We start from the raw sequence: 13,848 nt of genomic DNA, 5'->3' as shown, positions 1-13,848 counted from the left end.
TTTCCTTTTTTCATTTATTTATGCTTTAAGTCCCAGTAGATCCATTGAAAATCCGCATAAGTAAAGTAGAAATTTATTTTTGGGGAAATTATGATTTGAATTATTAGAATTAAAGGGAATATGATTTTAACCTTTTTTTCACATATCTTTCCCGGAACCAATTTTATTGAAACTTAATGTCAAGCGGATCGAATAAACGGTCGGCTCCACTTCCGGTGCTCGAGCCGTGGTTTTATCCGAATTTTTTACTTTAAATGGCTGCGTTTGCTAAAGTGAAAGCACAATTTGAGTGTCGACGCGTTTATTTTTGTGTTTGAGATCACCCCTTTTCTTTTCACGGGATAATATGTTCAAAACTGTGTCAGAATTCATTCAGGAGGGCGAGGAAAGGTGACTGCAAAACCTGAATCTATGCAGACTGGGAACAGTTTAAGCGCAGACATAAGTACTTTGACAAAAGTTTGTACAACAGAGAAGCGTCATGGGTTTTTGAGTATTTTGCGTCTTTAATACCACTTTTTTGTTGTGTTCTTTTTTTCACAAATAAAGGTAAAGTCATTCGCGCATTTTTTTATTCGGAACCAATGCGCTTCTATGTTTTCGGTCGGAATGATTACAAGGCTGGCTGAACTTCCGGTTTTTGTGTGGCTCGCCGTCCCCGAGCGGTGGATTTACAACAAATTTAGTCTTTAAATGGCTGCGTTTGCTAAAGAGAAAGCCCATTCTGAGTCTTAACGTTTAAGTTTGTGTTTCATTAAGTTCCTTATTATTTTTTTCCCGGAGACTATGTTCAAAACAATGACGGAATTCGGTCCAGATTCGGGAGGGCGTGTAAAGGTAACTGCAGAACCTGTAGTGTATCTGTAAAAAATCAGAAGACTGGGAATTGGGATTAATTTAACAAAGTTTAGTTAAAGATGAAAGCTCGTGATGAGATGTACCTCCAGAAGTGAAATGAAACATTATTAGCCAAATTGCATTGGCACAGCGATGTTGCTCCGCCTCTGCAGTAATTCTAAAATCCCTGCAGGTAAATTATAAAAATAAAAAATAGATGGGAAACCGTGCATTTTGTTAATCCATCATCAACTTGTGGAATAATATTGTATCTTGATTAAATTGCTAGTCGATTCCTCAAGATCTTATCTCTTAAACTGCATTTGTTTGCTTATTAAGTATTTTCGTAGAAGTGTGCATATTTAGTATTAAACCTTATTGTGTAATGCAGAAATGAAGTGGTATGTTAAATATAACAAGTTTTTCTATTCTAAAGTTTGTTTGTTTTTTAAAAACATATGCATGTAATTATTTAACTTCACTGTTCGATCGTACAGAATAACAGACTAAACCCTCATTTTGTTGAGGACCAAAGGCTTTTGTTGCGTCTTTGCTCCAAGGTGTGGTTCTTAGTAGAAGAATGAAGGTTCAAAAAGCTCAGGAATCTCCCTTCATCCCCTCATCTTCAACAAACATGATGATCTTTGACGATCGTTCTCCATCTGCTTGTCAGGAACTGAGAGCCAAAAGGAAATGTTTAGTAAGAAACTTGTTAAAGAACTATGATTTTTTACAAACAATATTACAAAGTCACACTAACCAATTTTTTTTTTTGTAATCAACTATTTTTGAAAAATTTAGAGCTCTATAGTACCTCAGCATTAGTGAAGTCCTCTTATTGATGTAAGATAGCTCTGTGAGCAGACCCAACACATCACCTACAATAAAATAAAATGTTTAGTTATTTGAAACAGAATGGACACATATTCAAAAACTAACAGTAAATAAATTTAAATACACTTAAAAGAGAAAATAAATATTTGTATTTGCTGTCAAAATATCAAAAAGATTGCAGATTGGTGAAACTTTTATTTGGAATGAACCGTGACGTCAGAAGTTAAATTAGGCGAGGACAGGCATACGAAAAATCCAATAGACACTATAAATTACAAACCATTACAGTTCATTTTCTCATAAACACAGTTTGGCGCAGCACTTTCACGAGACTGTCTTAAAGCGATACAGACACCAAGATGAGGTTTTCCTCTGATGCAGTGTTGTTCATTTTTGTGTATCAAAATCTTTGTTTTTGATTTGTGTTAATGCAGGGAGTGACGATAGTGAAGCCAATAGTGTTTGGGAATGTTGCCCACTACTTTGGGAAGAAGAGAGAGGATGATGGACACACGCATCAGTGGACTGTTTATGTGAAGCCTTACAGGAACGAGGTATGTGATTCTACTTGGATATCTGTGTGTAGAGACTGCATTTATGAGTTTATTTACACACCATACACACAAAAATATTAAACATTTAATTTTTGGGTCAGGATATGTCGGCGTATGTGAAAAAGATCCAGTTCAAGCTTCACGAGAGCTATGGAAACCCACTAAGAGGTGAGCTGATTGAATCTAAACCTTCCATGGGTTGTGATTGTTTTTTTTTCCAACTTTGATTTTTCTTTTTTTCTTATCCAGTGGTCACTAAGCCTCCGTATGAGATCACAGAGACCGGCTGGGGGGAGTTTGAGATCATCATCAAGATCTTCTTCATAGATCCCAATGAGAGACCAGTAAGTGGATTCAAAGAGTGGATTCAAATCTTTTTGTGACCCGATTCCACATTGAATGTCATACTGGTCAGACTTTAGTCTGGAACTTCTTTTACTCCATGTAATGCCAGTAAAAGCAATGCAGTGGAAGTGGTTTGTCAATAAAGTTTCTTTCTTTTGTATTTGTGTTTTAAGGTGACTCTGTACCATCTGCTGAAGCTCTTCCAGTCGGATTCCAGTGCCATGCCCAAGAAGACGGTTGTCTCTGAATTCTATGATGAAATGGTACACTGGCTGACATGTGGCACGTTATTACTAAACCAAATAGGAAATAAAAGCACATTTTTTATAGATTTTGTTTTGTACTTCCCAGATTTTTCAGGATCCTACAGCTATGATGCAACAGCTGCTAACTTCATCAAGACAACTCACCTTGGGAGCCTATAAACATGAGACTGAGTGTGAGTATTTGCATCTTCTGCACTGAGGATGAAGGAGTTTGTTTTTTGCAGTGTGACTCACAATGAGTTATGAGTTGACGTTTAAGCCTTTTCAATGTGCTTCTGCAGTTGGTGAGCTAGAGCAGAGAACTAAGGAGAAACTGGAAGCAGCCAAGAAGAGGACGAGCCAGGAAATCGCAGAGTTAAAAGACAAACTGAAAGCCAGTCGAGAAAACATAAACCACCTCAAGACGGAGATCAGAAAACTGGAGGAAGATGGGGACCACAAAGAACACTGACAAATTCACTAAAACTTTTTAGCAGCAAAATATTACTTTTTCTGTTCTCTGTGGTTAAATGTTTGTGGCTTGTTTTGTAAATATTCTATGCGCTAGTAGTTTAACTTTTACACATTAAATATAGTCTGTTGCCATAATTAGATTAATTATGTTGGAAGAACTTATCTGCAGATTCATCAAATGTGGACATTTAGCTTGAGGCAAATTTGGATTTCTTGTTTTTTTTCTAAACATCCTGACTAGGAAGTGGAATGACAAATTTACATTTCTTAATATTTTTGTATTTTATGCTTAAGGAAAAGAACATTTGCAACACAAACTTGTTTTTTGTCTGTATTTCTTTTTTATGACAGGTTTTTTATAAAATGAACTTCTTTCTACGATGTTTCCCCCACTTTTTCTTGTGACTTTGATGTTTACAACAGATTAACATGTTTGACTTTAAAAAAAGTTCCAATGAAGACAAAGGATTAGAGTTATACATGCAATTAAGTAGACTTGTTAAGGAAATGTGAAGGAAATGGAGGTTTTTAAAGGAAAAAAGAGGGATACATCTGTTTAAATATATAGTTATGCTCTTCAAACAGTTACATTTATTTTAGTTGTAGCAGAACCAAATATTGTCAATTTAACTGCTGTGTTAAGATTTAGATGAAAAATGCCCAACTACTTCAGATTGTTTACATTACTGTCCTTATTTACACAAAATAGAAACTAAGATATCTTCTCTCTGGAGAAAGTTTAGTTGGGTTTCTAGAAAATTTCTTCCACAAACAGTTTAACCCTGGTGCTACCATAGGCACTTTACCATTGGGAGTTGGGTCATCTAGACCCACTAGACAGTGTGCTGAACCTTTTTTCTTCAATAATTTGTGATCTTCATTGGTGTCCTTGGATTACATTAAAATTCTCTCCACCTTTATCCACCTTTGTCATGGTAGGGAGAACACGTCATTGGTCATTTTGACCCCATAGGATAGCACAAGGGTTAAGCAAGCTTTAAAAATGTGAAAGTGCAATCTGTTGTGTAGTGAATTTTAGCGTCTTTTAGTTAAAACAATAAGTTGAAAATCTTTGATTTGATTTATTGCTAGCATTAGAAAATAACTGATTGCTGCAATAAAAGATGCAAAACACAAGTTGATTAAACCTGTTTCAGATATGAAGTAATAAATGTGATTTTAGAAAATGATGTTATCTTCTTGACAGTGTAATTACGCATTATCATAGACTTTTTTTTTACATTAATGCATACAGTACACAGATGCCACATTAGATCCATTAAATATAATTATTATCAATTAAAGTCAAGTATGCCCTGCGACATTTAACTTTAAAGTTGTATTTAAAACTTGACAAATTTGTCACTTGGATTTCCGACAGTCTTTGAAAGCGTCACACAGGAAGCTCTATAGAGCACTTCTGTCCGGAAAGCAGTTTTTGTTCACATGTAACTTTTTTTTGTTTAATGCCAGTTCATAAATAGATTTGTGAACAGATCATGCTAATGCACACGAAGTTAGAATGGACTCTGTGCTCTTCAAGTCTGTGCAGCTCTTATTTGTTTGTAAAAATAAGTTTAACCGACTGAAGTTTCTGAGTCTTGTAGGGATCCGTTCTCTCCAGAGCTCCTTCAGGTGGGTCATGTCTAGGGTTCATGACGTTATTACAATAATTTTATCGATGCTATTATTTATTTGACTATTTTGTTAGTCAGAGAGTAAGGTTGTAAATGACTAACAAACCAGTTCGACCAGTTGTTGAGTTTTAAATGTTTTATTTTTTAAGGAAAAATGTTGTGGTTGCTATTATTCTGAAACTCCCCTTCAGTAACTTATGTTGTCACGTGACCGAGGCATTTACGTCGACGTCACAGAATCCAAGCTGCTGATATCGAGTGACGAATCTCCGCGATTTAAACTCCCCGCAGCAGCGGTGGGTCGCATTGACCCTTCCCGCAGCCATTGTTCCCGCCGCCGCCGTCGGTGGCCTCACATTCGCCGTAGCATTCGCAGCGCGCGCGCGCCGCAGTGATGTAACAGGGACTAGAAACACTCGCGGCCGCTTTACCTCTCCAAATAAAACCCAAACTGCTTTAAAACAACGACCTAGCATAGAAGAAAACCTCTCTTCCGTTTGGCATTTCGTTCCACTTTCAGGTGAGTTGCATTTCACGGGTGTCCGTTCTCACTTTGGCCGCTACTTTTAAAATCATGTTGAATCAATAGCTTGTTTTCGTTCATATTTGCTAGCCCTCTTTTTATTATTATTCCCATCATCAGATAGCCAGGTAAGACGGACTCTGATAAGAACGTGTTTGAACTCGCATGTTGTGCAAACGCGACATCAGATGCTTCTCCGGCTCACATAAGACCTTCTTCATCTGTTGTAGACATATGCTGGCACGTGCTTGTGTTGTTTATTTATGTGAGCGCGCGCCAGTGGCTGCACAAACATTAGTCATCCACACATTGCAGCCCCATTGTCACCCCAGTGTCTGTGTGTGAAGTCCATTCGTGAGCTTCAGTGCATCATCAGCATGCTTTAATGGACGGAGTTCCCACCATAGAAAAGCATTAAACTGAGTGGAGACACATAAACTATAGATAAGGATGCAGCCTATACATTAGAGCAGTGTTTTTCAACCTTTTCTGAGCCACGGCACACTTTAACCTTAAAAAAAATCCCGCGGCACACCAGGATCCAAAAATTAAAAAAAAAAAAAAAAGGAGAAACTCATAGTCTGTATTGATCTACAGTCCCTCCACAATCTCACATGCATTTTTTAGATAATTGTTGCAGAAAAAGCTGGAAACTGCAGCTGTTGTTTTCTAAAAGATGCAATAAAAGTTAACTTAGAAGATGTAAAAACAGTTCGATGTGTGTTCGTTGATTTCAAGACGTTTAACAACAGATCTCCTTGAGCGCTGTCACTCTCACAACCCAATGCATCATGGGAGATGTAGTGCATTAAACGGCCGGCGGAGATCGCGTCTCTGAGCTTCCTTGTTTTGTTCACTTGTTCCACGGTCTGATACCGGATTCTGTGGAAAGCTGCACCGATAAAGACGAGCTTTAGCTGGTATTTATGTTAGAACTGAGCGACTTTACGAGCTAAATCAGGACAAGGAAGTGAAGACTTTAACCACTTCTGATTGGTCAGACTGATGACATGTGATTAAGCTCCCCAAGAATGATTGGTGGAGACAGTTAAAGGGGCGGGACTTTTCCAAAATACAGCCGGAGTTGCAGCTGAATCGCGGTACGTCATTCTTATCAAAATGTCTTTAATAAAATAAAATAAACGCAAAGAAAAAGTATTTTTTCGATCTTTTATATTCCTAACTCCTCAGTGTTTTATCAGGGCCTGTTTGGATGAACAGAGAGCTGAAATCCTGGAGATGGGAAATGTTTAATTTTTCAGTTAATGAGGGCAATTCCCCACGGCACACTTGACCATCTCCCACGGCACACTAGTGTGCCGCGGCACACTGGTTGAAAAACACTGCATTAGAGTACAGGTAGTATTGTATTGAGTGATCCTTTAATTTGTTTTATAGTATATATACATGGTATCTTTTTTGCACTGATAAGGTGACTTCTTTTAATCTCATTGTAAACACAGACAATAAAGGTGTATCTACCTGTTAGGCTTGCACAATATTTGATATTTATTGTTATCGCGAAATCAGCCGGTGCAATACCTGTGTTAGTGTTATGTAATTATCATTTGCTTGCACGCTATTATCACCATGATATGGTTGTCTAAGTTCTATCTTTCAGTAAGAAAACAATTATCTGAAAAGTTCTGATTATACAAGAATATGATGTTCCTGTACTGCTTTATTGAATGACCTACTTTTATGTTATCAACCCTGGCCACCAATAAAACCAGACTGGATACACTGAGAAGGCAGAACTCCTCTGTGACAGTTCGCGCTGTCACAGACCGATTCTCCTTCTGCAGAAGTCTAGCAAAAGTTCTCATCTCCTGTTGGGTTCTTCTCTTTATTACGGAAAAAGTCAGAACCCTGACAACCTGTGTCACAACAGACTGCGTAAACAGTTACTTTAAATGTTTAAACACATGCTTAAACAATCTCATAAATCATATAGATAGATAGATAGATAGATAGATAGATAGATAGATAGATAGATAGATAGATAGATAGATAGATAGATAGATAGATAGATAGATAGATAGATGACTTTATTAATCCCACAATGGGGAAATTTCATTTATCTGTGGCACCAACACGACATTCAGAAATAATCTATATAATATAACATCAATAAAGGACATCACAAATGACATTTATATTAGATAATTAAAAATATTACTAAAATTATTATGAAAAATTATTATCAAAAATGAGATTCTTATTAAATAAAGTAATATTAAATAAATACAGCTGCAAAAGTGTAAAAAACATGCGGTCTGCAAAACATGTAAACTGTAAAAAAACATTACAAATTTTTTCAAAATACAGAAATAACTAATGAAGTTCACACCAAGAACAAAAACAAACAACTGTTCAGGAACAAGAAACAATTTAAAATTGAAAAACAACAACTACAATAAAAGTAAATGAATCAATGACTAAACAGAAAAACACCCCTGGGACCGTGGAGCGTCACTTTGACACGGTGTTGTACAGTCTGATGGCTGTGGGGAGGAATGACCTGCGGTAGCGCTCCTTCTTACACTGAGGGTGCAACAGTCTCGTGCTGAAGGAGCTGGTCAGCGCCTCTACAGTTTGGTGTAGGGGGTGGGAGGGGTTATCCATGATGGATGTCAGCTTAGCTAACATCCTCCTGTCCGCCACCTCCTCGATGGACTCAAGTGTGCAGCCCAGGACAGAGCCAGCCCTCCTAACCAGTTTGTTAAGCCTCTTCAAGTCTCTGCCTGCACTGCCCCCCGCCCAGCACACATAAAGGGTAACAATAAATAAAGGGTAACATATGGAATCTTCCTGTTCAGCGTTGCACAAGAATAACAACCGTCAGAGTTATTGGACAATTTGTGCTTTAATTGTTGTCCACCAGAAAGTTGAGATAAAGCTGGATCTGAATAACAGCTGGTCTGCTCAATAAAGGGTAACATATGGAATCTATGGAGCATTAGACCAATCAGATGGACCCATTCACATTGTTTACCAATTGATTTTTTTTTTATATTATCGTAGATGCCTGCCTCCTATGTAGACGAGGGTCATTTAGAGTTTAATTTCACTTATCTTGAATTAAATAAAACTGTTGCAGTGAAATTGAAATGATGCATTAGTTGTTGATTTGGTTATGGGATATCACAATATTGATCACCAATATCGCACATCGCAAGTTTTTCTGCACCCCTTCTATTTGTCCGTCCATCAGTCAATCTATCCATCCTTGGAGAAATCTAAAAAACCGACTTTTGCTAATTCTTCTAAAAGTGACATCTCCACCTGTCATCTCCAGGTGAGCAACAACTAAAATGGTTGCTATGGAGATAAAACCAACAAAAAAAAACATTTTTTTCTAAAGGACTTTTTCACATGCAGCTCTGACCCGGGTGGCAGAGGCAGAGGGGACATTGAGGGGTATGTAACAGCCACTCAGCCAGTGAGGGCGGGTCAAAAGGGGGCGGTGAGGGCGAGGTCAGCTTATGATGCAGCTTGTGGCTTTAATTTCTTTTTTTTGTTGCATGTTAATCTACAATAAAGTTTTGCAAGTGCTCATGCTTTTTCCACAAGGACTAAATTGACCTGAAAATTTTCATTTCTAAATAATTTTGTCTCAGATGGAAAAAAAAAAAGACTTCATTTCAGCAATGCGTCTACACAATTGCTGCTTCCTGTTCAGCGTTGCACAAGAATAACAACCGTCAGAGTTATTGGACAACTTGTGCTTTAATTGTTGTCCACCAGAAAGTTGAGATAAAGCTGGATCTGAATAACAGCTGGTCTGCTCAGCCTCAAACAAAACCCTTTATTGTAGAGAAGCTGATGTGATTGTTATCAGTTCTTTCATGCAAACTCCAGCGGTCTAACTGCCAGCTCACTGACCTGTTGGCATTTGTGTGAAATTATTATCAGCTGTTGCTATGTGGGGGAAATAACAGTTGCTATGTGGGGGAAATAACAGAGTGTTTGTGCAGAGCGTGCAGCTGTTTTTTTTAAATTTTTTTTATTTCTTTTGCATTTCCATGCAAGGTGTGGAGGTGGGAGACTCATGGAGAAGTCTGCGCCTTCAGAGGGAGCGGCGCCCGAGGAGAGAAAAAGCCTCGTAGAGGTAATGATGGTTTCTGTGGAGTGTTGCCAAAACGCATCAATACTGAATCGCTGCAGTTTCAATTCACAGGTTTGAGTTTGGATTCCATTTATACATGTCAATTTATGTTTCAATACTTTATTTAAAAACTATTTTTTTGTGTGAAAATCTATTAATGAACAACCAGTGATTTAAACTAAACATAGGTGGAACCTCTACGATTAAAATTGGGAATTCTTACGACAAAAACTGGATGAAAGTTTACTTTTTTGCCTGAAAATAACATTAAAATTCATGGATTTGAATTTTTGGGCAGATAAAGCTTCATGAAGCCTTTCAGCTAGTTGTTTCATTTCACAACATAACAAGAGCAAATGAAGCTTCTTGAAGCTTCATTTGCTCTTGTTGGTCATCCAGTGGCCGCACAAACTTCAGTGCTCATGAACAATGACCGTGTTCTCCATCAAACAGCCTGAGGCGTTTACATCCGAACCACTCCCTGAAACAGTTACGTGGTTCAGCCACGGCTTCGGATGTCATCATTCAAATGAAGCCACCATCGATACACACATCGCAGAAACACCCCTTTCCTAATTCGGCACGTGCTTCACAGCCTTGGTATGGAAGGTTACATCACAACCCAGATCTAACTATTCCTGCATTTTTCTGTGATTGTTTTGCAGGCGGGCGGAGTTCCTCAGGGTGCAGAAGGTGGAGACATCAATCCTCAGAGCCAGAGGAAGCGTAGCTCTTCTCGCAAGAGCTTTCGTTTAGACTATCGCCTAGAGGTCAGAATCTCTCTAACTTTTATTTCAACCTGCTTCAGATACTTTTGACTTCTGAGCGTTGTTTTGTTTTTGGCTTTATAGTAATAAAGGATTCTAATCGTTTTCTTTGTTCTGATATCAGGAGGAAGTGACAAAATCGGCCCAGGACAAACACGGTCGCTGGATTAACCCCTGGCCGACATGGCGCTTCCCCTCCCACTCCATGCTGTTCAGGTTCCTGTTTTTGGACAAAAATCATTCTGATGTGCCAACAAGTAAAGAAGTAAGAAGCTATTTCTACAACTCAAACCGCTTCCTCAAATAGCCTTGAAGCAAGCCTGCATCTGGTCTCCATAAAGCATCATTTTGTCCCACAGGCCCTGGATTGTGCGCTCCCGGTGATGGAGCCATACTTTGTTCAAAACCCACAACCTTCAGACTCTCATCCAGGAATGAGAGTCACCTGGCTGGGCCATGCAACGGTTCTGGTTGAAATGGACGGGCTGACTATTCTGACAGATCCAGTCTTCAGCCAGAGAGCGTCTCCGCTCCAGTTTATGGGGCCCAAACGGTACAGGGGCCCCCCCTGCACCGTGGAACAGGTTGGTGCTTTTCTTTTTTTTTTTACATGTATCATATATTTCTTCACCGTCTGATTTGCATTGTCTACTTGTGAAAACAGCTGCCAAGGATCGATGCAGTGGTCATCAGTCATTCTCATTACGATCATCTGGATGTGGGCTCTGTGGCGAGTCTCAACGCACGCTTTGGAGGGGATTTACGCTGGTACGCGCGCTCTGACCTCAGCTTCAGCTGCTCTAGCCTCGTGCATCATCCGTAAGGTGTGTGTTCTGTGTGCTTTGCAGGTTCGTGCCCCTGGGTTTGATGGACTGGTTGGCAAAGACGGGCTGTGAAAATGTGATTGAGCTGGACTGGTGGGAGGAGAACTGCGTCCCCGGTCACGACGACGTCACGTTTGTGTGCACCCCCTCGCAGCACTGGAGCAAGCGCACACCGTGGGACGACAACAAGGTTGTTGTTCTATTTGCAAATTCATGCTTCAAATTTGGCATTTATTCTTTTATTGCTTCTGTTGCAAAACCACACTGATTAGTATGCAGAAAAGGAAAACACAAGAGAAACTAATAGTAGATGTGCTGATAAACTTGTTTAAATAATAAACATTTTCAGATAAATTGATATAATCTGTCTTTTAGACTTTGTGGAGCAGCTGGTCTGTTCTGGGCCCCGACCATCGATTCTTCTTTGCTGGAGATACCGGCTACTGTTCGTCCTTCCAGGAGATTGGACGCCGTTTTGGACCTTTTGACCTTGCAGCGATCCCCATCGGAGCATACAAGCCCAGGTACATGGCGCCGATGCATTTCATTTCTGTCTCACTCCTGTCTTTATTTCAGTGAAGACCCTCCTGAACATGCTGCAGGACATTCGTCATGTTTTTTTTATGTTTTAGAGATGTGATGCAGGGACAGCATGTGGATCCAGAGGAGGCGGTTGAAATTCATCAGGACGTTCAGGCCAAACGGTCTGTAGCGATACACTGGGGAACATTCGCCCTGGCCAATGAGGTAATACATACAGCTAAAAACCTCCACCTCACTGTTAGGTCTGACTGCTTTAAGTGCTTCAGGTTAAAATTACCGTACACACATCAACAGGCACTTTAGAAAACAAGCGAATGCTAAAGTCCAAATTAGGCTTACGGGAGGAATTATTGATCATCTTGTGGTTGTTTTTTAATGAGAAAAATATAAATGTAACACATTTCTGCTGTTTTTTTTAACACATATTTGAGACAATTCTCGAAATTTTGAGCTGATGAAAACAATGGAATAAATGGAAGCAGTTAGCCATACATTTGCTCTAAAATTAATCGCTAGAAAGCAAAACCCAATTTTAAATCATATTTTGGTAATTAATTGAACATTACAGCTGAGAACACAGAGGAAACCCAACATCTGTTAGATTTATTTTATGACAAACAAATTATTTTTCTTCATGATCCAAATAAACTTTCCTTTTCTCTTTTCTCCAAATATCAGTTGAACCGATTGTTAGAGCTAATGTTTTGTCACACTAAGAAACGGCTGATTCTTTTATGTTTAAATGGAAAATATTACTTTTTGTTCACTTTCTCCCCCAAACCCCTATTTTTAGAATAACAGAACCCAAACATGTACTTAACCTTCTTTATTTCTCTGCATCTGAGCGTTTAGAATGGAGCAATATGGTGGTGTGTAATGTAATAAGTGGAAGTCATGCATTGGAAATGAAGTGCTTCTATTTGCAGTAAAGTGGTTTAAATGGTTTCAAGTGACCGCCATGCTTGGGGGGGGGCAAACTCACTGAATGAGTTGGTGCTGTTTTCAGCAACAAGCGTGGCTTTAATGTAGCAGGTGAGCGAGGTTAACAGGCTGGGGCGCCGTTCCAGCAGCAACACATCAAAGGTGACATTGTTTGAAACTATAGGACAATACGAGCCGCACACACTCCTGCATCACAGTCCAAACACAATGTTCTGAGAATCATCGTAAAATTTAAATCTGAATGAGGTTAGAAGTTCATGCTTCCTGTTTTGGAAGTTTTCAAAATAAAATGTGTCTCCTGCTTGATCTAGTTCTACCTGGAGCCACCTGTTCTTCTCAGGGAGGCCCTGGAACGGAAAGGACTGAAACCAGAGTCTTTTTTCACATTGAATCATGGGGAGTCTCGGCTTATAGCTGCAGATGAGGGAGACGTGTTCGACTGATGCCTTTGCATCTGTGACGGCGGACTCTGAAGAAAGCACACAAAGAATGTTCACCACATCCAAATGGACGTATTCAAGATTGTACTCAAGAACTCGGCTTATGCCAAATAAAATATAATCAGTATATTTGTGAGTTCTTTCTCCACAAAACCTCAAAGGTGCATCCAAAGAAACCCCCCTCTTCACTTCTCCTAAAACTGTGACGTTACAACAGACGAACACTAGATGGCAGTGTCTGCAACATTTCTGGACTAACTTTTATTTTAAAAGGTCAGTTTTGTTGAAGTTTCACCTTTGGGCATTTGACTATAAATCAAGTCATTCATTGACAAAAACTATAATAAAAAAAATATATTTCAATATGAATTGTTATTTTGGTGAAATTAGACACCAGCGGTTGGATTGGAAGTTTAGTCCTACATGAATAAGGAGTCTCAGAAATTAGTTTTTTTATAGTGGAACATATCATTCACAGAGAACATTTTTGCTATTTTAAAATAAGCCCCAGAAATAAAAAGTGATTATCTGTAGCAGGAAGTAAAGATCAGTGATCTAAAATTGTGCTAAGAATATTACAGAAAGTCTTGATCTATAAAGACGGACTGGTTTTACTTAAAAAAAAAGTTTAGGTTCAGTAAAAAAAAAACATTTGCTGAAAGAAATGTTTACATGAATCCATAAAAACTTTTGAATGAGTGCAGAACCAGCATTTCCACAAGTCCCAGTAGCTAAAACAGGTTAAACTTTTGGACACAAATTGAACTGACCTTAA

At 38.8% G+C, this 13,848-nt stretch overlaps 2 protein-coding genes across 6 annotated transcripts; both read left to right on the top strand.

The window, feature by feature from the left end:
• The first annotated feature begins 601 nt into the window (after positions 1–601).
• On the top strand, positions 602–3,670 carry yeats4 (YEATS domain containing 4). The gene is made up of 7 exons (XM_004083030.4): positions 602–837; positions 2,106–2,225; positions 2,327–2,393; positions 2,475–2,569; positions 2,744–2,833; positions 2,922–3,009; positions 3,118–3,670. Exons 1-7 carry the CDS (start codon positions 787–789, stop codon positions 3,285–3,287), a joined length of 681 nt encoding a protein of 226 aa, XP_004083078.1. The 5' UTR covers positions 602–786; the 3' UTR covers positions 3,288–3,670.
• Positions 3,671–4,712: 1,042 nt separating this feature from the next.
• On the top strand, positions 4,713–13,200 carry napepld (N-acyl phosphatidylethanolamine phospholipase D). 5 transcript variants are annotated; one of them, XM_020714007.2, is made up of 10 exons: positions 4,713–4,924; positions 9,482–9,560; positions 10,223–10,327; positions 10,449–10,589; positions 10,666–10,908; positions 10,989–11,092; positions 11,173–11,338; positions 11,524–11,672; positions 11,781–11,895; positions 12,945–13,200. In XM_020714007.2, the coding sequence occupies exons 1-10, from the start codon at positions 4,812–4,814 to the stop codon at positions 13,074–13,076; spliced, it is 1,347 nt and encodes a 448-aa protein (XP_020569666.1). In that variant the 5' UTR covers positions 4,713–4,811; the 3' UTR covers positions 13,077–13,200. The 5 variants fall into 5 exon arrangements, with proteins under 5 accessions (XP_020569666.1, XP_004083077.1, XP_020569667.1 ...); XM_004083029.4 differs by having other exon boundaries at positions 4,715–4,924; positions 10,684–10,908; XM_020714008.2 differs by lacking the exon at positions 4,713–4,924 and adding an exon at positions 5,153–5,446.
• The last annotated feature ends 648 nt before the right edge of the window (positions 13,201–13,848 follow it).

The sequence above is a fragment of the Oryzias latipes genome, chromosome 23 (genome assembly GCF_002234675.1).
Source record: "Oryzias latipes chromosome 23, ASM223467v1".
NCBI lineage: Eukaryota > Metazoa > Chordata > Actinopteri > Beloniformes > Adrianichthyidae > Oryzias > Oryzias latipes.
Note: the sequence above shows the minus strand (reverse complement) of the source record. Positions and strands in the feature narration are given on the sequence as shown.

Excerpts from the sequence above, each read along its gene's own strand:
- yeats4 (XM_004083030.4), top strand. The coding sequence starts at position 787 with ATGTTCAAAACAATGACGGAATTCGGTCCAGATTCGGGAGGGCGTGTA. Across the intron at positions 838-2,105 it reads ATTCGGGAGGGCGTGTAAAG|GGAGTGACGATAGTGAAGCC; the intron begins GTAACTGCAGAA and ends GTGTTAATGCAG. Across the intron at positions 2,570-2,743 it reads TAGATCCCAATGAGAGACCA|GTGACTCTGTACCATCTGCT; the intron begins GTAAGTGGATTC and ends TTGTGTTTTAAG.
- napepld (XM_020714007.2), top strand. The coding sequence starts at position 4,812 with ATGGACTCTGTGCTCTTCAAGTCTGTGCAGCTCTTATTTGTTTGTAAA. Across the intron at positions 4,925-9,481 it reads TCTCTCCAGAGCTCCTTCAG|GTGTGGAGGTGGGAGACTCA; the intron begins GTGGGTCATGTC and ends TTTCCATGCAAG. Across the intron at positions 11,339-11,523 it reads CACCGTGGGACGACAACAAG|ACTTTGTGGAGCAGCTGGTC; the intron begins GTTGTTGTTCTA and ends TCTGTCTTTTAG.